Source organism: Falco naumanni, chromosome 9, assembly GCF_017639655.2.
Source record: "Falco naumanni isolate bFalNau1 chromosome 9, bFalNau1.pat, whole genome shotgun sequence".
NCBI classification, from domain to species: Eukaryota; Metazoa; Chordata; class Aves; order Falconiformes; family Falconidae; genus Falco; species Falco naumanni.
Window position 1 is genome coordinate 26803169 of NC_054062.1, and position 27191 is coordinate 26830359.

General features: G+C 35.9%; 1 protein-coding gene across 5 annotated transcripts in view; it reads right to left on the minus strand.

Moving 5' to 3' along the window:
* CPEB3 (cytoplasmic polyadenylation element binding protein 3) overlaps positions 1-22565 on the minus strand; it is an 85246-nt gene extending 62681 nt beyond the window's left edge. For 3 of the 5 annotated variants that reach the window (XM_040607058.1, XM_040607057.1, XM_040607056.1), the window contains exons 1-2: positions 22098-22230; positions 20963-21870 (exon numbers count right to left, since the gene is read on the minus strand). In XM_040607058.1, coding sequence (XP_040462992.1) covers positions 20963-21859 — 897 coding nt within the window. In that variant the 5' untranslated portion in view covers positions 21860-21870; positions 22098-22230. Of the gene's footprint in view, positions 1-20962; positions 21871-22097; positions 22240-22491 lie in introns of those variants that run through there. The other 2 variants (XM_040607055.1, XM_040607054.1) reach the window with 2 other exon arrangements.
* Between the last annotated feature and the right edge of the window lie 4626 nt (positions 22566-27191).

The window sequence follows — 27191 nt, forward strand, 5'->3', positions numbered from 1 at the left end:
AACAAAAAACTTGGAAAAGAAGCTTGAAAATCCAGCAAGTCTTGGAAAGTCTGCTGGGATCTTGTAGAGAAGACAAAGATCCTGAGACCTACTTAGATAAACTACATTATGGATAAAAGAGAAATCTCCAGCTACAAGGCACTGCCTTTGGCTGCACTGCAATCACTAAGTCAGCAAAAGATTAAGTCCAGTCTGCCCACGTTGGATTGTACTTCTGCTGTGTACAGATAGCAACTCCCTCCTTGTCAGATGCTACTATATGTGGCAGCATATTTCAAGTCTTACAATACTCTACTCTTGAAAGAAAAAAAAAACAGCTTAGTAATAACTCTTAGAGAAAATACAGGTCCCATAAATTTAAATCCCAGCCCTTAGTTTATCCACAACACAGACTGCCTCGAAGTGTATATGTAAAGCATACTGGAAAATTACAAACCCACATGCACAATCGGATTTTTGAAGTATCACAAAGTTAAATGGACTTTCAGTTGAAGCTGGGTCTCAATTTTCTACCTTTAAATATCTTACTTGTAGGGCTGATTAAAAATGTTACAAAATACAGTATCTATAATCTGTTAATTAAAAGAACCAAACAAACAACTAAAAACCCAAAAAGAGTAACAGACAAAAAATAATTTCAGAGTAAAGACACTAAAATAAAATGAGAAAATACAGTAATTTGCATTTTATACTTCTGTGCATATGTATTATGCTAGTCTTTAATTACAGAACCATAATAATTTCTCAGAGGTCTCCAGTCTCCATCCAATACACATAACGAACCAGCTCCAGGAATGAATCAAAACAGTGCTTTGAAGAGGTCTGCTTATCTCTAGGACAGATGCCTGTGTTGCTTATTCCAGGAGACGGCTGAGGTGTAATCAGTGTGTCAGCAAATCCCAGGAGGGGAAAAGACATTCTTAAAGTTACCTTAATTATGAAACAAAGATTACTTAGCAGTACCTTAAGTATATAACTGACATGTATGTGTAACATTTAAATCAAAAGAACTTTTCCTCTTTGTCATGCCCTGTAATGTGGTGCGCTTTGTCCTGCCCCCTTCAGACAGCATGGGCACATAAGGGCAAGGCATACCTAGCACTGCTTTAGTTCCCTCCCAATAGACAAACCATGTCTTTAGTAGAAAGGGAAAGCTAAAGAATGAGAAAAGACTGCGACTTATATTATGGATGACAAAGCCAAGACCAGATCTATAGCTAGGGCCATAACAGGTGTTAAGTGGACCTTAACACAGCCTGGCTTCCTCAATACCTCTTTCAGCTTGAACAAGTAACCCAAAGTAATTGTAACTAATGAACTAAAAAGGACATGGCCAACATATCCCATGGGAGAGACACAGAGAACATGCACCTTGCTCCAAAAACTTAAGCTGTATTATTTTCTTCTGCCTCTGCAGAGGATTATGGCAGCAGAGGCATTTGACCACTAATTGATAAACTACAGTCACAAATGAACTTTACTTTGAGAGTGACAGAGCCCTGGGACGGGCTGCGCAGAGAGGCTGTGCAGTCTCCTTCCCTGGAGATATTCATAACCCACCTGGCCACGATTCTGTACAACCTGCTCTAGGAGAACCTGCTTTAGCAGGAGGTTGGACTAGATGATCTCCAGAGGTCCCTTCCAACCCTGACCACTCTGTGATTCTATGGAAAGTTTTACCCTGTCAGGAATCCAACACACATTGCCCAAGCCTAGCTATCATCCATACTCAAAGTCCTTAATCATGTATTTTTCCATGTGGTGAATCCTTGTTGGCATGGTCATCTGCATCTGCAGCATAAAATACACATTGAACGGTGAGGCACACCAGATCTGCCTATTTTTTAGTGTGCAAGAGGCAAAACCTCTGATACCTTGACCCTTCCAAAGATACATTTCCTTGTGTCTACATATTTCAGTCCACCTGCTAACTGACTTCCTATTAAGTTTCCAAGCTTCACATATTCTGAACAATATCACAGTTTCAGTAGTTTATTTCAGTGTTCTACATTTTCATGCTGCCCTCTATTTTCAAGCTTTTTCCGCACCAGTATGTGGCACAACACAGCCCAACTCTGCCAAGAAACAAGATGGCCTCCAGTCACTGAACTATTAACTGTTTCCAGGAGAATACCAAACCTCCAGTTAGGCTCACTGAAATCTCAGCTTTTTTTACTTACTATATTCTGGAACATTACATGTAGTATTTCGATCAGAAGGAAGAGATGACATCCTGGGAATAGCTAAAATTCTTATGGCTTAAACAACTTTCCTATCAATGCAAACTTCACTGTGGTCACTGCTGTGTTTCATTCTTCTGTGCCTGACATCAGCCTGGATTTGGCTGCATTAGCAGAATTGCTAAGCATTGCCAACTAAAGCTGAAGTCAATGGAAGCACAGCTTTGAAAAAGCACAGGCTATAATGCCAGCACTGTTTTAAACTCGGCTTGCTCATTCTGTTCTAGCACCTGCAGCAGCAGTTATTACTAAGCACATAAGGGAAACAAGTTTGTCTCGCTTCAGTATCCCAATCCAAAGCAGCAAAAAAAAGCAACTGCAAAAAAAGTGTTATAGAAGTCCAGCTCGGACATGCTCAACCTGCCATGATGGTGCACATGAATGATCATCTACAGCAAACTAAATACCCACTGAGCAAGCAGTCTTTAGCTCCCAGCAGCTTCAGCTGCGATGCAATCCTACTCACACAACCTTAATAAAGTTAAAAAAAAATTAAACATTTCAAAAGATAGGAAATCTGAGGAATATGGTCACATGATAAAATGAAATTGTCACTTTGCAAAAGAATCAAAAAACTAAGTAGCAAGTATTATTTCCTTTGCAGCCCGGTGCTGGAATGCTGCCAATAACAACATGACTGACAAGACAGATGCAAGCAGAACTAGAATAACTACAAATTTCAGTAATTTTTTCCCTATATTGGATTTCATAAAAATATAAAATAAAACAGAAAAAATATGAAGGCATAAAATGTAGGTAAGAGGGAAAAATAGGGTAATTTGTCTATACCTATGGCAAAGACCATTACAGCAGAGCTACTAGTACTAAGTCTTAATGGAATTTTGTTTTAATATCACTTTCTTTTTTGATCTTTCCAGTTAATTTCAGATAGTATTAAACTAAGCCAGATTTATTATGTTCTTATTACTGGAACAAAAAGAGGAGTGTTTTCTTCTGTTATTATTGCTCTTGGAATGCCCACAGAAGAAACACACAGACTTTTCACACATTTGTCTTTTCTCACTACTGACTGTAGCACATTTTACTTTCATAGGTGTTCAGAAGTTCACTGGGCAGAAGGTGAATTTTTTAAACTTGTTCAAAAAGCTTCTAAGAAAAATAATGAAGTTTAATACGGATATAAACCGATATCTAATTCTATATAGATTATGGAAACATTTCCATACAATTTCAAAAAATAACATATCAGAACTCTAGTTAATGATATTTAATCATCTTGTCTATTACATAAACTTTTATAGCTAGAACATGCAAGAACTAAGATTGAATCCAAAAGCCTTGAAAACCTGACCTACTCAAGCAGTTTTTCCACAATGGTAAAGATTGTATGCAAACTTTACCATCTTAAAAATTCTGAATTCTAAAATATTACAAAACCCTAAAATCTTTCAGTGAAATGTTTGCAGTCTTCATTTCCAACTGAGCTAAAAAAGCACAGAAATAGGAATAGATAAAACAGACATTATACAGAATTACAAAAACTAATGTAAATTATATTGTTCAGTATAAAGGTAATTTTACTTCGCAGTAAAGATGAGATTCCCTTTTTATACACACTTAATACACGCTCAATATATATACAAAAATGTTCAGGTGTCATAGCCATAAGACTTGGCATCATAACCACTTAAACAGAATAACCCAGCCAGTTACTAAATATTAAGTATTTGCTTGCAAACTGCAGGGAAGAAAGCATTAGAATTTACCCTGCCTTTTCCTACATAGAGGTGGCAGCTACAGGGCAGAAGGAATACATTTAACCATTTCCCTGATTTAGGCAATCCGTGTTTTGGAGTTGCAGGGAACAAACCACAATATAGCCCTACTGGATACTATATATATATATACACAAAAATCTTGTTCTGTATTATATTGTTCGTTTCTTTCATCAGAGCCTTACTAAAGCAATAGCCTACTTACTGTCTTCTTGAAAGCACCCTTAGCTATTCTTCCAATACACTTGACATATTATAAAAGTCTGTATTACTTAAATGATCACTAGTGTTATTTCTCCACTTCAGATTCAGAGACAGTACAGCACCTAGTCAAATGCTTAAATCACCTAACCCAATGCTTCAATAGGGAACACTGTTTACTACCAGCAAACAGCATAATACACTTAATACTTCAAACATCTTCCTTTTGCCATCAAAAGAATTAAGAGAATGTGTTAAAAAAACCCGAACAAACAAAACACCCATAACAACAACCAAAAAAAAAAATCAAAAAGAATCTACAAAACAGCTATTATTTTTATACCCATTACACTACTGTAGGGAATGATCTGCAGACATTACAACTGACTGAGCACTCACTGACAGGATTTATGTTTAGTCATATTTTGTTCAACATGATGCTTTAGATAAAAATCTGCTCATCAGTCCTGCTGCTGAATGAATCTCAAAAAGCTGATGTATCCATTTTCTATTATAGTTACCGATTCCAGTAACAAACGGTTCTAACACTTCTAAAATATAGGATTAAAGTAGTTACACCCAAGGTGATCATCAATTCACAAAAACAAGTAAGTGGAAAAAAATAGTTGTCAGCAATAGAATTTACAAGGCCATTCATTATAGCCTTGAGCTATTAAAATGACAGAATTTAACTGGTTCATTGGCCTGCTGTGCAAGAGTTCAACACTGATAAGTTACTTTTGGGCTTCTACCACTCTGTTAAGCAGAATGATGCCTGTGTCCCATAGCAAGGAGAAAAATAACATTGACCTAAGAACACCTTGCCAACTAAATCAGCACAAGTGCAAACCTCAAATCACAAGATGGAAGCATGACAAAGATGCAAAGACTGCAAACAGAGAAGGGAGTATTGGGGATACTACAGCATGAAAGATCTGAATGATCACACTTTGCAGTCTGGACCACACAATGTAAAAGACAGTAGAGACATATTGTGCAAGGAAGCTATTGTCACAGAAAGATTTACAATAGGAGCAGTCTGTCTCATGACATTATAGGATAATGAGACAAAATGGGAGAAAGAAAAGGATGCAAGTAATAACTGCCGAACAGATCTCCGAGCACCACTGCCCAGTAGCTTCATGTACTATGGCCACCATAGTAAAGGAATCTCAAAGATTTCTCCGAAACAGGAACAGTGGTTTTGTGTATGGTTACTGATCATTAGTGACATGGGATATATGGGTAAAGTTAAAAAAAAAGTGTCACTGAAATATTTATGCCTTATGACAAACAAAATACTGTGTCTCATCCAAACTCATTGTGCTTTTAAGAACAACATGACCAAAATAATATCTACCTAGTATATTTCAAGTCAGGCTCCTGTTCCACTTCTGTTGTGCTCAGGAAATAGTGCCTCCTGAGCAAAAAAAAAAAGACTTGTAGGTGCCAGAATTCCAGACAGATATTAAAAAAAACAAACCAAAAAACAGTAAGATATTTCATCTGTTCACACAGCACAAGATCTTCACCTACTGGTTTGGAGAACCACCCTTAAGAGACAACAGTAATTTTGCCATTTCAATGCCAATATAGATTGCCCTTTACTTCTAAAGGGAAACCAAGAAAATGCTAAGTATAGTGGGAATAGTTGTTCAGTAAGGGGAGTGTGGGTGTGGGTCGTTTACCAATATTTATGCACAGGCCTAAACCGGGCCACAAACATTCTCAATGAAAAACAGCTCCCAGAGAAGACATGGAGGTGACCTTTTCAGTGTGATGTCACTTTGAATCACATTTGCAAGAATTTAAAACTTTCTTTGAAGAGGTACACACAAAAATCCACTCTGCTATGCTCTTCCTAATGGAGATTGAGAATACTTAGGCAGCAAATGTTCTCCATTGTGGGACCTGATTGAGGACATAATCCATGACAGAATCTCAGGCTGTCACAGCAATCTACTCTCTCCTATCTATCAACTGTCTAGCAACAGGCTCTCAAGCTGCGCACTGCACCCACTTCTACACAAGAGTTGAGGACTCCTGTTCAGCCACTGGGATACAAGGGAATACTTTTCCTAAAGTGTCAATATGTTAGAAATTTTAATTTAAGAATATTTACTGTTAACTATTTGATCAGCTTCAAAGTTAGCAAAGGCTGCATATATGCAACTGAACAGGTGGGAAACAGCAGAAAGTAGCAATCCAAAGACCACTCATAGCATCAAGCTCCACTTAGAGGAAGAAAGGGCAGGAGTGGAGGAAAACAATCCCAGCCCAAAATTATGTTTTCCTTAGAAGCTACTGTTCAAATCAATTCTATGCAAGCAATTCCATTTCAGATCAAATTCTGTAACTAAAGAAGGAATTTTTCCAGTTGCAAGTACTGAAACATCCCATGTATGAAAAATTTCAGTTTAACAACAAATCCAAAATTAAAATATTAAATATTTCACATAATAAATATATTAAAATAGCAACTGAATTATACTATGCATGTGTACACCTTTTATTACCTATGTGGCTTAAAGGCATACAGGACATGAGGAAAAGAATAACTCTCTCACATACAAGGTGCCTGAATACTTACATTAAAAAGCCTTAAAAAGAACCAAAACAGATATTTCTTCCTCTTAGAAAAGAAGAAGCCATAAGCATTTTTGTGTTGTCAGTTAGGTGTTATGCATTCAAATTACTGCTGCACATTTGAATTTAATGAATTAAAATAATTCCAAAATCACATACAAGACACACAAGTACATGTATGAACAGGCAATTAACTAAAAGGAATGTTAACTCCTCACGGAAATTGGAAAGTACACTCATAGAAGGAAGAAAACAGCTTTTCTTTTACATTATAAGAGCTAAAGTGATTAGCACAGAGCATATTTAGTAAAGACTGCTCCAGATAGGGAAAATATCTTGAGATAATAGCCTACCTGATTTGCAACAGCGTTTTCCTTTTTTTTACAAGGTAATGAAGACTCACAGGCACATTAAGAAATGTCACTAGATGGAAAGAACCAGGATGTTCAGCCACTTAACGGTTTCCCTGAATGTGGTTCCCACTTAAGAAGTTCAGCATTAGTACCTTGAACAACAAAAGTCTAGGGAAAAGTCTACCAAGACTGATAAAAGTATTAAGCAAAAACGTATCAGAAGTCAGGAGAAAATAATGTAGCCTCCATAATCAGACATCACTTACAGAGGGGAAAATCAGGTAAACAAGGGTAAACAGTAAAGACAAGTAAACAGTAAGAGACAAAGCAGTATCATCCACCCAATTCAATAACAGGCATCAGGTGCATGTGAACACTGTAATGAAAAGGAGTGAGCCACTAAGGCACAGTTAGTGGAATGACTAAAGCTAGTCCAAGTAAGAATGTCAGTACTGTTATATCCAACCAGCAAAATAAAACTGAAAGAACTGCAATAACTGAAGCAGGATATGAAAATATAGATGACAAAACACTGTTTCTGGTTTTTATGACTGAAATTCAAGGATTTCTTCGCTTTAAGAAATACATCAAGCAGAGGTAATGTATCATCATATGTTAATGATGCAATCCCCTGGAACGTATGATTTCTGGTTCTTGAAAGAATATGGCTGATCTAACAAAGACTTCAATATAGCATTTCATATGGTGCTACAAGCAAAATAACTACATAAATGAGGAAAAAATTACTAGTGCAATTGAGGTAAGAAAGAAAAACAAAAAGGGAAGGAATTGATAGCGCTAAACAGAGAAACCTATTGAGGTTACTAATGGAGTTTCTTAAAGGCAAATCTTGAGACCAATTTTATCAGTAGTATTGGTTATTAAAGTAGGAACACAATAATAATATTTACAAGATACCATCAGTTCAGAGGAGATCAGCTCACCATACAGAAAGAACTGAATTAATTTTAATAACTGCAGGAAAGCAGGATGATATTTAATAGCACTAACTAGAAGGTCATGACCTCAAGGACTCAATATTCACTATAAACTGGCACCTCATCAACCAGAAAGAAGCACACTGAAAAGAGAAATACAAGAATTCATCAGTTAATTTCTGGACAATTATAAACCATGAGTATAAATGTTATACGTGAAAAGGTAAATCACAGGTTGTATGAAAAATTATACTTTTAGTAGGGTTGCCTTTCATAACTATCCACATCTGTATTCATTTTTAAACAGCTATATCCACTGTATTTGTTCTTTTAAATTATTCCCCTTCCTCTGCACACCCAACTGAGCCAAGGACTGAGGCTATTTTGAAACACTGACCAGTTCAAGTTTATACTCAAGCAACGCTGCTATCTAAGCAAAATAGCCAGAACACTTTCTAGAGAAACAGGATAGTTAAGCCTTCCAACCAACCTATAAAATTTACTACAAATCATTTTCAAGGAGTTTTAAATGGCACATACAACATCAGTTACTTCTCCCTCACCTAACAAGAAAACACTGTTATATAAGTAACCTACTGTTTCTACTTTGAGAAACCTCATCAGAAGACTGTGTTCCTGTTTATACAAGAGAGCTAAGAATGTCTGCAGAAGCTTCCATCAAAACATTACCTGTAAACTCTGTTGAAAACTATGGTTGATTTTATTACTCAGAAGTCACAGGTACAGCTGCATTTACCAGCAGCCAAAAGTAGCAGGAAGCCACCAAGCTGAGGACCCTTACCACTAAAATGTTGAACCCAGCCTAAAGCGTGCAAGGCTTTATTTGCAGAAATTCTCATCTGCAGAAAGTGAACAGGGATATTGTTATCTTGGATTACCATATCTGAAAACGTTCCAACTTCACTTTCATTTCATATTATAAAAATCCTACTTTTTCTTGTCGCTGACTTTTATTTCCTCCACCCTCTTGTTCTGCCTTAGCCTTCCTACTTGCACAGGTTACTTAGGGCTTTGTGTTTTAAGAAAAGCCCTTTCAGTTACTGTGACATGTTTCACTGTGTTCAAGTTGGGTTTTTTTAATGTCACAGAAAGAATCCTAGATCCTAGAAAGAACACATGAGTAAGAGAATTATTCAGTAAGATGAAATATTAGGTCAGACTGTTATTGGATTCATAATTTAAAGCCAAAAGATAGCTTTATAAGCGAAGAAAAATTCAAAACCATAAAGGATATTATAAACATTTGACAGACTTGGCTATTATACATCGTAATGGTTACTAAACCCATCAATGGACACTATTAATTTGGTTATAAGCCATCTGTTAATGTGCTGTACTCTAACAATCAGTTAATACATTCATCATTTATTAACTCTTTAGAAATGTACAGTTACTGTAAAGGTCATGTAGTAAATGGTAGTAACACTAGCTACCTACATGTTAATTCATTAATGCTTTTAACAAACCTCCTTTACAAAGGAAAATACTGCATTAAGGGATCTGCCTAAAAAAAGCTCTTAGTAGTACTCTGGAAAACACTTCCTTGTGAGACCACAGGAGACAGGGGAGTTGAATGTATTAAATTTAAGGTTTCTGAAGTATGATCTTTTGACTGCTGTAAGGTCATGTAACACTTCATGATTGTCTTATCACATGCTGCTAATTCTCTACCATATTTCCAGCTGATTAACACATATAAACCTTACAAAGAAGTTTAGATTTCTGTCTTTCACATTTCAGGTGTCTGCCTGATAAACTAAGCAGATAAAAGCTCTCTTGGACCTCAATCAATGTACTACCAGTAGCATACAAACAAGAATTCCTCGAAGCAATTTAAGAAGAGCTTGTCATACCTGCATACAAGATTTAAAAAAAAAAATACTACTGAACATGAGAAAAATGTAGTACTTGAACTAAAGCACAAATACATTCTAACAAATAAGGGTTAAATCTTCCAGTCAATTTTTTTCAACAACATTGCCTGTTTAATGCTTAACTGGATGATCTAGAAAGACTAATTTTTTAATCTTTTTTAGGTCAATAGGAAAGAAAAAAATTTGGAAGTTAGAAAGAAAAGAGAAAAAGAATGATTGGATGACCATGGTCATGTCAGTGGGAGGCTTGAAAAACTGAGATGATCTAATATTTAACAGAGCATCTCACAATACATCGTCCTTAGATATTCTAATTTAATAAAGCAATTTTGGTAGCCAAACTAGACAAGTATTTTTAAAAAATACTATTTTAAATATCATCAGAAAAAGCCATTGTACAAATAGGGCATAAAAAAGAAAATCTAAAATTCCATAAAGGAATGCCATCCCGGATGAAAGTAAAAATATGTGTGTAAAGAGTAACACTCAACATAGCTGAGAAGATGGTCCAATGATACTTGGCACAAGCTCCAAAACTATTCACCCATTCCATGCCTTTTTTTGTTTAACAGTCTAAATGCTTTCAGGGTAAGAATTGCTCGTTACATACATTGTATGACATGTAACTAAAATTAAATGGCATTTCACAGATGCCAGTGAGAAAGTTTTAGTAAATCATTATGATTACTGATTTTACCAGCAAAGTAAAAACTGGAAACAAAAAACTCAACTTGGATTTAATTTTTTATTTATTGGGTTTTTTAATAAGGATAGAGGCAGAAGAAATCTGAGGTTAGTGGAAGAAATAAGCATAGTAAGACTAAGACTAAAGAAACATCCAGGAGACCTTTTAGGATGTTAAGACAGACTGTAAAAAGTGAAAACCCTGCAGTGCACACCTCATCACACAAGCACCATTGTAGCAAGTATTTAGAACATACATATAAATACATAAGAACTGCTTTTTTTCATTATGACCATACAAAAGATAAGCATAACCACTAAAAACTTTGAAAATTACAGAAATAACTGGAAAACTAACTAATTGGAAAAAAACAACAAAAAAAAAGAAAAATTGAACAAAAATATAATCAGTTTGGTGTTTCTAGTTCCTGTTCCTAAATTCAGTTTATCTAAACATACAGTGTAAATAAAATAGAGAGTAGTGATAAGGCAGTAGTACCGATGGTCTAGTGATGATTTAAACTTTATGCTTCAAGTCAAAATTGCTGCGCTGGTCTTTTTAATTCTTATCAGATAGGAATTACATAATCACTCAAGACAGTATGGCAACTCCGTCCTTTTAATTTTTTTCCCTTGCTGAAATCTAAAACAACAGCAGTAACAGCCTAAAACATTTCCACTGCTTCAAGCAGAATGAAGCAGCAACTTCCAAGGAGGAATTATGAATTTTCATTTAATCCAAAGGAATATTTTACCATTCAAGTGTTTTAAAATAAAATATTATGTTTTATTTTTAGCAACTTTCATAACAAGCCATAATTCCAAAGACTTCCTTTAGGATATAAATCTTACTTTAAAAAAAAAGCCTTTACCACTCTGAGAACAAAACCAAGAAAGCTTCAATGAGTGATCTTTTTTGTTTTGAAGAGCCACTCTTGTGTATACACATATATAATCTTATAAAAGATTAATTCAGAAGTATAATGTATTATAGATAGCATCACTTTCTGAAGTTGTTTGACATGTCTCATTAAAAGGTCACCTTTACGTTGCTTATTATGTTGCCAAAAATAACTTTTTAGGGTGAATCTTTTCAAGATGAGCATCTACGTAATAATTCTTCCATGTAGGAAAGATTAATTGCACTGGAACAGCCACTTATGATTATGACATAAAAGAAAATTATATATATATAAAAAATGTGCATGTTACACACATAATCCTTTTCTCATTTTATGTCAGAAGTGGTTTTTGGTCGATCTGTGTGAAAATCCATCCCAAGTCATACATTCAGAAAGCTGGGTGTGGGGATGGGGAAAGAAAATCAGTTCAGTTTGTTCAGAGTTATCACTTGGTTAAAATTTCTAAATTTCTAAAGTTTATAACTTCTAGATAATATTTCTGAAAAATCCATTCTCCCTGAATTTATTTAAACCTACTTAAAACCCTTTATGCTATTAAGTTTGTACATGAGTAATTCCCACATAATGTAAGTGAACACGATTCACTTACAACTACAGGGGTTTATTGGGCATTCCCCTGTAACCTGAACCTTTGACATAGAAAGTGGAATACAGAATGCAAGGTAAATGAGAAGCCTCAGGAAGAAAGGGGATCAAAAAACAGGAACACAAAGTAGTAGAAGGGAAGTTTGAAAGAAGTGGAGTTGAGCAGTTCGAGGCTGGATGAAACAGAAAAAGAGGTCATGCCCACAAATCATGCTTCACCCAAAACTGAAACCCATTGACAGTACATGCTCTGTACACATTACTTTCATTAACTCTGTTAAACCAAGAACAATCTGTAGAGTTGATCAAAAGAGTCCAACATGACTGATGAATCATGTGAAGGTCATCATCCTAACATGTAACAGAATCTGTGGTTTTGCTTAAGCTCTGGGAATTTACATGAAAACTGCAATTCTTGCAAATTTTGCAAAGGCATACAGAAAAAAAAGTTAGGAAGTACAGGAGAAAGACTCCTTGTGCAATTTAAATTCTACCATTTTGCATGAATAAACTATAGCTGTCTTAGTTTCAAAACCTTTTTCTGACTAAACCCCATCTCACCTAGTGACCATCGGTGACGTTTTTGAATAATTAAGAGGTTGTCTGTTTACAGAAGTTCTGCATTGTTTCTTGCAGAATTTGGAAAATATACAGAGAATGACAGACAGCTGAAGGAAAAGTGGGTCTCAATTACAGGAAATCAAATATTTTGCTTCTTTTGTCTTCTCTGATGAAAATTTCTTAATTCCTATATAATTGGCATGTAACAAACTAAAACTTTCACAAGTCACAACTTGTTTTCTTCACTCTTTGGTACCTAATTTTGAGATTCACCCAAACAGCAAACTTATGAGACAGTCAATGGATGTTCTGTTTTCTGAGAGCTATATATGCTAAATATTTCAAAAAAAACCCCAACTTTTTAGTCTTCTCAGATTGAGCATTGAGAAGAAAACTGTGCCTCTTATTTACATATGTAGAGTGGAGGTCATATCACCCCTTCTCCTAACACTGTTGTGACAAAGCAGATCAACATCTATCCTGATCAGCACAGTGCTTCTGTTCTGTGAGATACTAGAAAAATTGACAATTTTATCTTCAGGATGAGTTTGAAGAGCATGCAATGAAGAGACAAAGTCACATTAATCAATGAGGAAAAGGAAGCCAACAATTAGCTGTGTTTTACAAATGCTACTGGGAACTTGTAGGAAAAGAATTATAACTGAAACTTATAAAAATTAAAATGTTGACCAAGTCTGAAGATACACAGGCAAAGTTTCCATGACATTTCATAACTTGCATTTTAAAAATTCTAAAATTTACAATTAATAATAAAAAGATTACACAAATGAAGATCTGTTTCTATATACAAAAATGGTACATTCAGCTACTGAGCCATCTGCTTATTATCAGTATGTACAGTATTCTAATATTGCTTAAAAGCAATGCTCTTGCACTTCTTGTAACATTCTACTAACTGAAACAAGGAAAAATTAAATTAAGAAATAATGAAAAACATGGCAACGATACCCTAAATTTAGTTACAGAATGCATAAAATGTCACAATAGCCTAAAAACTGGAAAATCTAAACATGCTCTAACATATTTGTTTGAAAATGAGAATGGAAAACTATTACATTTCAACTCATGTAGTCACTGAAAACATAGATTTAGCTTTAGTGTTAGAAACATGCAAATTCTCTCAATAACAGTAAAACCTACTTCATCAATATAGTTCTAAAGCAGGTGTTACTGAAATTTCATTACAATTGCTTTTTGGAGTAAGTGAACTGCTTACACACAGGTATGGATTATAGATGTACATACAGATACCTTCTGTGTATATTTATACGCTAATATTACTAGGAATGTAAAATTTGCCTAAAGCTTTGAAATATGCATAATTTATTTCTCTTATGCTACATGTTCCTCTTAGCCTTGTTGCTGGCTAGAGGGGTAAAAAGAAATCTCTGAACACATGTGGGCATTTAGGAAGTTTCCCTGTTGAAGGGAAATTATTAACCCACATAGCACCAGAATGAGTCCAAACAGGAATTTAGCTGACCTTATGATGAGTAAACAGGGATTAGCAAACTCTGTTTCCTGGCCTTTCTGAAATTTTACTTCAACCCCACCATGCTGGACAAGTAGGTTGAGATGAGAAATAGTAAGAACTACTTCAGGCAATATCTTGCGAAACTAAGCACTTAATTGGGCTTGCAATAGGCTAGAAAGGCACAACAGTCTGATTATCCCTGACAGAAGGCAGTAACTTCCACCTACTTCTATTGTTCTTCCCATCTGAAGATCATACAGAATTTCTTTACCTAGCTTTTGGTATCTTCTGACAACAAAAACGTTATTTTGCTGAAGACACGGAACACAAGTAAACAATCCACTATTACGCCTAAAGACTATGATGCTCCATTTTTAGCAGTTAATCGCAACCAACAATTATACAAGAAAAGCTTTCAATATTGATTTCTGGGAGTTGAGAAGGCAAAGTGAGGGGAAATAGGGAAAAGAAGGAGAAGAGATACATTTTTTGTATCTGAAGTCTGCTAACTGCCATTATGCTAAAGGTCTTGAACAGATCCTTTTCCTTAAATAAAATACCACGTTACTATGATAAAAATCAAAAGCAATAATATCAAAGGAGCATGCTTAATTTAGGGGAAAACAGTGATGCTAGTAACAATTTAATTTCCTGTGGGAGTTTATGCCACAATTTAGAATAACATTTTGATTAAATTTCTAGGGCAAGTATCTTCCATTTGTGAATAGTATTTTCAAACTTGTAATATTATCTCAAGTGATCAGTAGGAAAAAGAAAAAATAAATAAAGGCCAGAAAGCCTTTGAGCTTCTCTTGAAGGACGTCACTGGATAGTTTTGGTGTGATGTTTTCCTCTTCAGCCTGATTTAAGTTTTTGAAAGCACAATAGTCTACCCAGTCAAGCAAAACTCAGACATATAGTTTAAGATCACTCTATGCTCCAACCACAAATCATTCATGAGTGACCTTAATGAAAGGAGAGCTACTTTACCAACTGCTAAGAAATGGAAATGTTCATCACCCACTCAGCAAACTCATTTTTTCTTCTTGAAAATCACCTGGAATAGGAAAAATTACATTTCCAGGTGTCTCTTCCTCTTGCATTCAATTCACAAGAGCAGCCTTCAAGAAAAAAAAAAAAAAAAAAAAAAAAAAAAAAAAAAAAAAGAAAATTGGGGAAGATTATCCAAGAAGGGAAATAGCAAAATAAACTGCCATGCCCTTCACCTTCCCTTCTACTTCCCAAATTTATTTAATTCTTTTAACAAATCTTTAAGACAAAATTACTGTTTCATTGTTCTATATCAATACCTTTAATTTTTTTAAGGAAGTCCTGACTATATATGGAGTTGCTCAGAATATCAAATGCATACTGAACTCACATTTTTGCTCTGCCTTTACTAATTTTGAGGGCTTATCTATGATTCAATTGGTTACTTAAAATCGAGACAATAATCAATAAGTAATTAGTGCTCAAATCATCACATTTTAAACATTAATGTGCTTTTTCTTCTGTACTGTTACTGTATTTTAATTGATTTGAAAATGCAGACATTTAGAACTCAATCAAATTTAAAATTAAAAAATCTGTTTAATGTGCTTTTTCTTCTGTACTGTTACTGTATTTTAATTGATTTGAAAATGCAGACATTTAGAACTCAATCAAATTTAAAATTAAAAAATCTGTTAAATACTTCACAGCTACTAATATACATATTGCTTGTATCTGTTATACTGGTGGACTACTGATATGCATTCTCACATTTTAATATTCAGAGTCAGGCTACTTATTGTACTATTTAATAGTAACAACACAAGTATGTAAGAAAGTAGGAGGGAAAAAAAGGAAAGAGTAGACTAAGTTATTTTAAGTTATTTCAACAACAACTAGTTCCTTTTTTTTTTCTTTTTTGTTCATAAAGTTGCAGGCTGGAAGTATTTGTGTATCACCATGTAAGAAAAATTAAGATTAGACTACACATTAAGAAATAGTTTTCAAGATAACAGTAACGCTACTAAGCGTGGTTACCTACTGAACTGTCAGAAAGTCAGAGCCCAGAATACCAAATTTAGACTAAAGAAGCAGCATTTAAAAAAATTAATCTTCAAACAGGCTTATTGCGTCCAAATATTTCTGGTTGGAAAAAAAAAAATTATCTCTATTTAAACAAATGCTTTAAAATGACAGTCACCAGAGTATATTAGCCAGCAAACCTCCTTTACTCATAAATATAAAACTGTATTTGTTACACTTGTGAATGTTCCAATACTTGAACATTCACTAACTCAGTCATCACTTTTAATACACACAGAAAGACACACACACACACACACATATATATATATAACCGAGATATCCCAATATGCATTTCAGGTTACTCTAGTGTTAAAGAACAGAACTATGACAAATAAGCTACAGCCAATTTATTGCCTCTGAAGAGGTTAGCACAAACATTATAAATTTGCAGTTAACAATGTATTTATTATTATTTCCCCTAGGACTTGAAGACAAAAGTTACTCTGCATTAGTTTACTGCATAAGCATGTATATTTGTGTGTGTGTGTGTGTACACATATAATTTGAGTATCAATCTGTATTGTCACAGAGAAAGCTAAGTATGGGCTAATATTACAGGCCTGAAGAACTTACTAAGATTTGTTTAAGAAATGTTTAAAGAAAGCAGCTTCTTAAAGAGCTGTCTATTAATCATCAACCAGAAATCACACTGGAATTATAAACATTATGCAGTGGCCATTCCCTTGCCCTTCATTCCACTGAACAAACAACTAGAGTGCGTTTAGTGGAACACAAAGTGCTTGTGACTGCTAGTGTATTACTAATTAGTGTATCTATACCCAATTCCTATTAAAATCAATGAGAAAAACCCAAACACCAAAACACCTCCCCCCACAAAACCTTTCTCAGTCTCCCTGCAAAACACAGCAAGCTACAACTCTTTATCGACAATAAGTATCATCTTATTTATTTCTGCTAGAAGTGTTTATCAGTAAAGCTTTAAAGTATGACTTGACGTATGCCAGATTCTTCAGAGCACCAAATTGCTATGCATTATTTAAATCTAAAACTTGCAATTATGCATTTTTTATTGTTTCTAAAGAACATTATTTCAGAAAGTAGCAAAACTTGGAATTTCTGAGAAATTGATAAGGTGGTGTTATTAAAAATTCACAGGGTAGACTTCCTTAATTAGCATACTGGTCTCCAAACATTTAATTCCTTTTCTGTCTTCTCCACCATAAAGAGAATTTCTTATCCATGCTTCCAAGGGCCTATTTCAGGCACTATCAGTCTTCCTAACCACACAAGCTGTGTCCCAATATCTTCACATGGCCAAAAGCCATACGCTATTTACCTGAGAGAACTGAAGGAAAAGAGAATTCTGGGAGCAACTCAGAAGCACAGGATTACAATAACTCCCTTCAAGGCCCACCACTCTGCTGTAAAAAGAAACTGAACTGTTGCCTAGATCCCTGGGCAGTCAGTTAACATCTGCCTCAAACGCCAGAAATGAGGATCACCTAGCATAATTGCTTGTTCGTGTAACAATCACAACCGACAACCTTCACCCAAACCACTCTGAAGCGGAAGAATATTCAGAAGAACAAAGCCGACACATTTCTGTATTTTATATCTGGCCTTGTTTCACATGTATTCCTGTGATCTTATATCCAACTCTTATGTGCCACATTAAATTTCATTTGAGACTGATCACTTCTTTTCTCCTCCCTTTCAACTTTGCATCTTCAGATTTTTTTTATACAGCACAATCAATTTTTCTTAGTAAGTATATGACAACAGTCCCCTTCAAAGCATTTTACTTGCCTTTCAACACCAATCACAAGGCAGATGCCAACAGAATTCCTGCCAACTGACATTTTAAATGTTCTGATATGTTCTGCAGAGTTTCTTAGGTCAAACATCAATTGGTTTTGATGTACAAGGTGCACTAATGTATTACTCAAATTCAGGGATGAAGACATCTGGCATATTGCTTTATATACATGATCTTAAAAGAAACATTTTAAAACTCAGCATTTTTTTCCTAGAACTACATATATCAGTAGCTGTGTCAGCTGTCTTCATTAGAGACTTGGAGCACAAACCTTGGTTTTCTGCTTAAAATTTGTGATAACTGCAAAGACCTGAATTAAAAAATAGGTATCACTGATGTTAATTCCACCAGTGAACATATTAATATTTTTCTTTTTACTTAGAACATCTTGAGCTTCACCACAAATTTTAAAGTCTTACAATCTCAACATAAGAGAAAAGAACAGGTTAGCGCACAGAACTCGCTAATGCACATTAATGTGTTGCTAGCAAGCTTACTGAAAGGTATTTCTGAAGCAGATCAAAAACACTCAGTTATGAAGGGTGGCAGATGTACACCAATAGACCTGCCAGAATTACTTGATAGTGCTGACAAGAGAACTTACTGTGTCAACTGATTCAACATATTGCCCAATTTCTGAGGCGGGTGGGGAGAAGGAAAAAAGGCAACCAGAATCCAGGCACAAAATACTAAAACTCTTACATAAATTTGAATTTCGTATTTATCAATTTAACTGAACAGTTGCTTCCTATTGATAGTATGGTTTCAGGACTTCTTTGGCAACTTGTTAAGTACAGGAGCAATCAACATTAACCTAGATTACAAACTAGTACACAAAAAATGACAGCTTGTATTAAGAAGAGCCTAATAGGAAAAAAAAATACAAGTTTTCTGAGTCTCTGAAATCAGGTTGTTTTTCTTGCTGGTGTAGAGAGCAGTCTAAGTGTTTGCTTTCAGCTGAACAGGAAAACACCAGGTTAAGTTCACAGAGAAGAAAACAAGTTTCCAAATTTACATATTGGCTAATACCTTCGCTTTTCAAAACCCTGATCTTAAAATCAAAGGAACTTTTCTTTAAAATAATTTATCTTTTTTTTCCCCTAGTGAAGACCAAATATCTGCTAGTTTAATTTGTGACAATTTACAGTCACAATAATAAAGTTGTGTAGCCATTAAAGAAGTGTCTCGCCAACAAAACCACAGAAATAAGACCATTTACTGTTGGTTTTGCTACTAATTCAAATTTATCTGAATTTGTGATGTCTTACATGTAGACAATTTAAATAAAAGAATACTTGTAAATTGAAACACATTTCCCACTGCTAAAACATGACTGGGAGCTATATTCATTAGCTTTTGTGCTGCTGTGCTCTGTGCAACACAGTAGTTTCACCAGGCATATTGCATCTGAAGTATAATCTTTCTCCAGATTTAGGTGCTTCAGAGACATTGCCTAGCAGTTCACCAGAAGCCACCCCGCCTTCATTTAGGGTAGCCAATAAAAAATTAGCAACTCTCCCTTTAAACAGAATGAAGCAGCAAAATGAAATTTCAGGCTGACTATAAGGTGCCCTCTTTGAATGGGACTGGAAAGAGCACAGGAATGCATATATTTTACTTCAGCAGTCTCTTAAAGTAATAGGCAGTGTTTATGTTGTTCGATTAATTTTTTTAACTTTGTTTCTAATACAAAGTGTCAATCTAGATGCTACTCTTACTATACTGATAAGTTAAAAATGCTTGAGAGTTCATACTTTGTTGAGAAATAGAACTTATTCTTACAAGATCTTACAAGTTAGGACCTTTGAAAAGGCATACATGAACAATTTCACTGTATTTCAAAACAGAAAATTTTGATTTGTCTGAGACTAAAATAGCTAACCTAGAAGAAATCTGAGATTCACTTCACCTTGTAGAGATATAACTGCAAGTGCATGCTCTGCTTTTTTCAACTTAAAACGGATTTCACACCATGACAGGTTTCATTCTGCATTAAAATTGGAAATCTTCTATGTGGCCCAGTTTCAGCTGCAATTGATCTGCTTTGTCGTCATAGATTAAAAAAAACAGTGAAGGGCACTGCAGCTTTAAATATTTCAGAGCTATGTAGCTAGTAAATAGACTCCATTGCAATATGGCTGTGAAGGTCGTGTCCTATTGTCTCTTTTCTCTGCAAATATTTTGAACAGCATAAAATGGTTTATTTTATACAATACCTCCCTGCCGTTTCTAAATCACGTCAATTGTATTAGGCATTTCCTTACTGGAAAGGACAGATACGCCACTCTTTCCATACACACCCACGCTGCTTCTAGATGTATTCAAAACGTCTACTGTGAATATAACAGCAGGGTGTACATATCAGATGTATACAGTTTTTCATATGTATACCTCATGCGAACAGACTCCCCACTAAATCCCACCACAACTTAAGGACAATTAGTTATTTCAATGGTGATAAAATAATTAACTGTATTTCAGGTCAAGAAGCATCTTTGGTTAAAATTAACAGGCCAATTAGAAAACTGAAGTCAGCAATTTTAATGCCTCCTGTTTCTCACATATGGAAGAATATGAAAAAAATTGTAACATGCAGCACCAAGGAAACATAGTCTGCCAAACCTGTTTTTCATGAAGGCAAGCTACTACCTTTTGGATGCTAAAAAACAAACAAAAAAACCACCAACCCAAAAAGCCCTGTCACATTTAAGAAAAAGTTGCAAGAAAAATAAGACTATAAACCTTAAGCCAGAATTTGGAATCTTTGTGTATGCATTCCCCAGGATCAATCCCACTTCTTTCATATACAGTGACTATTCAATGCAGTTATGAGTTATGGAGAAATACATCCCTGCAAAAAATACACCTTTGTGATAGCTGTCACCGTGTAGAAGGTGTACATAGTAATTTACCTGAAAAGGCAACAGATTGTTGCCATTGTCCGTCCTGAACACGTTGTCTTCCATCCAGGATTTGGGGGTTAAGGGCGCAGCCCGTGGGAACTTCGGAGGGGCAATGACATTGCTGGAGAACGGCTTTTTAAGGGGTGAAATGGGATTGAGGGGGGAGGGTACGCCGACCCCCACTCCCACGCCGACCCCCACTCCAACTGCCCTTCGAGGGTCCCTACCAGCCTGCAGCCCACCCCAAGGGTTGGAAGGTGTACTCCAAGCTGCATTTTGATGGTTATTCCAGCTGGAGGAGGAAGAAGAGGAGGCAGAGGAGGAAGACGGTTTGCTGGTCATGATGGGCTGATGGCTGTAAGCAGCATTTCTCTGAGCGAAAGGTGCCTGATTAGGGCTTACAGGTGACCTCCGCTGCTGCTGCTGCTGCGCTTGCTGCTGCTGCTGCTGATGTTGGTGATGTTGAGTCTGAGCTAGGCCAATTTGAGGTGAGAAAGTGCCACCAAATACAGGGTTGACATGGTGCGGAAAATTCTGGAAAAGCATTGTCCCATTGACTGGAGTAATCCCTTGGAAAAAGCTATCATCCACCGTGTTTGTGGTCCCTGTAGACCAGGTGCTGCCGAAGGAGGGAGACAAGGAGGTGCCGGCTGCAGGTTCTTGTTGAGGCTGGTGAAAGCTCAAGCCAGGCAAAATGGGAGACTCCATCTGCATCTTCTCCTTGCTATTTTGGGAAGGAGCCGATGTGCCGATACTAGTCACTGAACTGTTGTCTTCTGGTTTGGATGTCTCCGACGAGATGGGTGTAGAGGGGGCTTCTGCTGAGTTTGGATCTTGCTGCTGCTGCTGCTGCCGCTGCTGCTGGGGCTGGGCTTTGCTTTTGTCCATCAGTAAATCATCCTGCATGGTTTGCGCAGCTGAAACAGTAGGGGAAAAAACCACAAAGACAGATTATTAACATTGTCATTCATACCACAAACCAAGCTGTTTTAATCATTTGCCAGCCAAAAATCTCATCCTATTGCTAGTGCTATGCTACAGCAAATTGCAAGGCAGACCCGTAATCTTCCCCCTCCCCCATTTAGTAATATGTAACCTTTGATCGTGCTAGATTGCCTTTAAAATATTTTTCAAGATGCTTCACCCTTTTTGATGCCTTGTTTCCCTTCAGTCTAAATGAGAGATGTGCTTATAGGGCAGAGATATACAGCTATTTCGCCACGTCTCTTTTCTCTTACACCGGAACTCAGAGCTCTCACCCTGCAATGAGAAACTGATTCTGGTTCCTGTTTTTCCAAGCACCCTCCTCCTCCTCCTCCTCCTCCGCCACCTCCTCCCCTTGGTTATTTGCATACGTCAATAAATACTGCTGCGTCCTTCAGCAAGGTTAAAAAGACACCAGTCTTCACTCTTCTCCACCCCCTTTTCTATTAGGGGACCTTTAAAGGAGCCGGGTACGATTTTCCTTAATCACCGAACAAGCTTTTCCATTATTTAAATTTATAAGAGAGAAAGCACACACGAAATCTCGTACTGACACGGGAGCGGTTCTCAGCTGCACGATCGTTTACTGGCCTGTTCCTGCCGCACAGCTCGCGGCTTGCTTAGGGCACCAGAAGCGATCGCAGTGACGGGGTGGAGGGGGGGTGGGGGTGGCAGGAGGGAGTGGAGACACATGTACAAAGCCACCGATGAGTGTTATATTTGCCTTCAGTGACCTTATGCTCTTTCCGTGTAAAACGTTATTTTACATCAAAGCAGTCGTTTGCTTAAAGGTATTTCTACGCACTATATTTCTAGATATATGAAACCATCAGCAATATTTTAATTGTAAAAAAAAAGGTCAAAACGAGCAGATCTGGGAGGTATTATTAGCCAATGTTTCTGATGCTTTCACAATGAAAAATAAAACCAGGGCAAATTGAAAATTAAAATATAGACATGCCACATTTTAAAAGCCATCTTTATATGCACAAGACAAAGACTAGTGATGAAAATTATTTGTTAAATCAATATATAAGTTTAAATTTTAAAAAGTAAATGTATGTAGAATGGTTGAGACTTATATCTGCTAAAAAAGGTGATTCATATAAAATAGGCCAGATGACAATTCAATTATTATTTTGAAACAAGAGAGCTAATGCATATACAGACATCAATGAACAGCGAGTGTATGAAACTAGAACAGGAACCTCCACATTCTGCAGAATTTTAGTCAAATGAAGAGACCATTCTAAATCTCAAAAGTATTTTAAATGAGCCAGAAATCACTTACCTTAATTGAATAATTATGTTCAAAGATGGTCATCACTGAATACCTAATGGCATTTCTACTGAGCCAGTTGTATGACATGTACATTCCTAAGATTCCAAATTTTTTTAGGATTGTTGTTTTAATGTAACAAAGTAAAGCCGAATCAATAAACTGTTTAAGAAAAGTGGCAGAGTGAAATAGACAACCCTCTGGTTTCTGACAGTAACAGTTTAAAAATGGTCCATGTGTATCTTTAACATTTTTTGTTTCTTTTTTTTTCTTTCTTTTAAATCTCTTCTGAGCCACGCACACACTTTTTAGTCAAAATGCATGTCAGAACAAGTTTCTGCTATCAGTTAAGTTGCTGGTCATGCTCCCTCTTATTTACCTGTTCAATATGTAAGCCAACAGCAAGGGTTCACGAACATTAAGGCAAGTTCCTAAGAAGAATGATTCGAGTAAATTATTGCAACTGTAACAAACAGCTCTGCTGCTGCTACTGGGGGTGCAGAAAACCTTGCTACGCAGTTTAAACTCATACTGCAGTAAGACGTAATATACCAAGCCCTGTGTAACTTTCAATTAGCTTCATTTCTACCAAAATCACTACTACTCCTAAGGCTACATAAAATTACTGATGATTCCACATCACATAGAGAAAAAGATTATATGTATCCCTTCCCTGGTTCTGACCTATATGTATAAAAACACATTTAGAAAGACAAAGATAACAGCTGAAATGTTAACATTCTGTCATCAATGAAGTATACTTAAATCAGTTAGTCACCAGGTTATCCATAGTGGCTAGCACAACAGTTGCTTCAAATATGTACCTTGACTTAGCTGGTTTTGAACTTTATCCTAGGACTATAATCCACATTCATTTCCATATTGCTTCTTAAAGGTAAAAATCACTGCACAATTCAACCCTCTCGTCAAGGTCAAGACCTACCTTTCCAGTCTGAATGGAAAAACACTAGACAAAAAACGACTTTGAAAGACAGGCCAGACAATGCCTAATGTTGGACCAATATGCAGTACCTCTTGATTATTTGCTGGTGTAAGTATCTGTACAATTTACAATCCAGTACAGGAAATCTATATCCCCATAGCAATACCAGGTCTGTTTGCATGCAGTAACCCACGCAGTCAACACAGAAATTTTTAAGGAACAGTTACCTTTGGATTTTCTGTATTTAAAGATCAACAAAAAGACAATATATTTATTTTCTTCTTTCAGGTTTGGTATATGACAAATAGTCGACCACTCTGGCAAGAGCACTTTGACAACTGGAAGCTTTCAGCGCATGCTCTCCCAAGGAATCATGGGGTTTGAAGTCTTTATCTATAGATGGCATTTCACTGCTACCTACCCTGGAAGGAAGAGGACTCAAAAAGAAAATACGTGCACACTCCCTCTTTCCAGGGAAAATTGCTGCAGTCTGAACCACCAGCTCTGAGAAGATAAATATCTGTGAGACTGAGCTGAAAATTACTAACTAGATAAGAACTTTTGACAGTTTATAAACTCTGATCAAATAGCTGCCCATTCATAACAACAATCACTAGACAAAGAAATAGTTCTACTATTTCCAAATTTCTTTCCAAACTTCTAGTTTAGCAAATTAATTATAAGCTCATACCATCTATAAAATATACAGCTATTATGGAGGAGATTGTGTCATGTTGCTTAGCTGAAGAAAATATTAAATAATCACCTCTCATAATATCCTTTCTAAAAATGTTCTAAAACTCCAAAACAAATAGGTCAAGTATGAAAATTTAAATCAAATCAAAATCAGCATATAGACAAAAAGTTGTACCATTTGAATAGTTTCCCTTTTCTAAGTTACCTCTTTTTCATTACTGAATTATCGTTAATACACTGAAAATTCTACAAAAAAAATATGCTACTGGGAAAAAAAGGAAGGTACAAATTTAACATTCTATCTACTCTGTACGCTGTGGTTCCGCATTTCAGCTGTCTCCCCTCCACCACCCACTATCCACATATCTCCAACCTCCATTATCAACACACAGCCTGACAGGAGCTCCTCTCATAAGATTGTAATATTTTGATGATTAATTTAGGTTGGGTAAAGTTTTCAGAATTTCGATTACCAGCACTTGTGTTCTGTCTTGTAGTAGTCCATGAATTATTCTGGATATTTATTCTGGATAATTATTCACAGTAGTAATTACTCAGGACCAAACACTAATGTTTGTATGGAAATTACTTTGTTGAAATCAGAAGTGTGAAAATATCAGTGTTTAATAAAAATGCAGGCTGATTTTTCAAAGGATGTAATACACACAGCTTTATGTGAAAGAGAGGTGACTAAAACCGAGAAAGACAAATTAGGGCAGTTGAAAATGGGTTGTTAAAACACTTATGTCTTTGCTTTCTACAGTCTGTTTATGTTGAACTGTATGGTCTGCCACCTTAAACCAATGCTGTAATTAAGAATTTCTCAACACTTGCTCTAACCTGTTTGTGGCTACTCTGAATCATTAAGGGCAGGAAAACTGCTTTCTTAAAGCAGATGAAAATACCTCAGTTGTTGAAATACCCCAGCTGCCACAGGGCTGGCTCTAGGCATTCCATACCCCTCCTTCACGTTCCTATTTACTTCTGGGTTACTGCTTTTCAGATGATTTGAGGATTCATGTGGAAGGGACCGCACCCTTACCGTCAGTGCTTCCTAGGAGACAGCTTCACTTTTTAGATCAATTATTAAGATAAGGAGAGTGCTCATTACAATAATCACAAATGGATAAGCACTCCAGAACTAAAGGAAATCAGGATCTAAAGACAGTTTTTGATCAACTAGCCACTAGAAGAACATTTTTTTGTTTCTACCAGCCAACTCTTTCGTAACTGGAAGTTAGAAGATAATAAAAACTGTATCAGAACACAAGAACTTAATTCAATCTGGTATCTGAATTACTGGACCTGGCCAGTTACAAAGAAACAAATGTAAGAAAGGCCCAAATAAGTCCAATTATCTCAATTAACATTGTACTGAGTGAATTTTTGTTTTATGGAATTCATTGTGAAGCAATTTAAGCCTACTGTTATTAACAAACTATGCTAGTCTTTTGGCAGAAAGTGAATATTCCAACTAGCTTGAAGTTAGTTGGAATAGTTAAAATGAACTATTATGCTACTGAAAAACTGAGTTTTATTGTAGAAACACTTTTCTCAGTTTAGATTTGTTTCATTTTAGCTTAATTGAGGGCTCCTTATCTTTTTAAAGATGGAATAAAGTAGATTAAAAATGCCTAATTGATCTGGTAATTTAATTTTACATACATAGCAGTTAAAATGCAGTTTTGCCAAAATAGAATACTTCTGTATTGTCAGATTACTTAGCTTTGTTGAAAACAGTGAATAATTCCAACAGTCTTAATGTTGTCAGATCAAAAGAACTGTATTAAGGTACTGCTCCTTCATTATTCTTTTTCAGCCCTTGCTTAAATAGATATTTAATATACCACCATATTATTCTTACAGTAATTGCTTGTCAACTTCTTCATTAAGCTTAAACCTGTATAAATTTGTTATCAAACCATTTAGTAGTTAGTTGATCTTTAGACATAAATCTGATAGCCAAATTTTGGGCTCAATTTTATGCCCTAAATAGCTTACGTTGGGTTTGGTGAGTTTCACTAAGTTCTGTACTTGCCTTCAAATGTGCAGTTTTGTTTAATTCAAAACGGCTGCCATCTCCAGTTAGTATAAGCGAGGATGAGCTCAGTCAAATTTCAATTAATAGCAACCATTTCCTCTCATTTTGCATTGGCAAAAGGGAGTCTGTTCCCAGGAAAGTTCTCTGGGCTCAAATGCAGCTACTGCTAGGTGAATTTTTCCAGGGATGGGGCATCTACCACCTCTCTGAGCAAACTGTTCCAGTTTTACCACCCTTGTCGTAAGTTATTTCTTTCTTATGTCAAATCTAAATCTACCCTCTTTCAGTTTAAAAC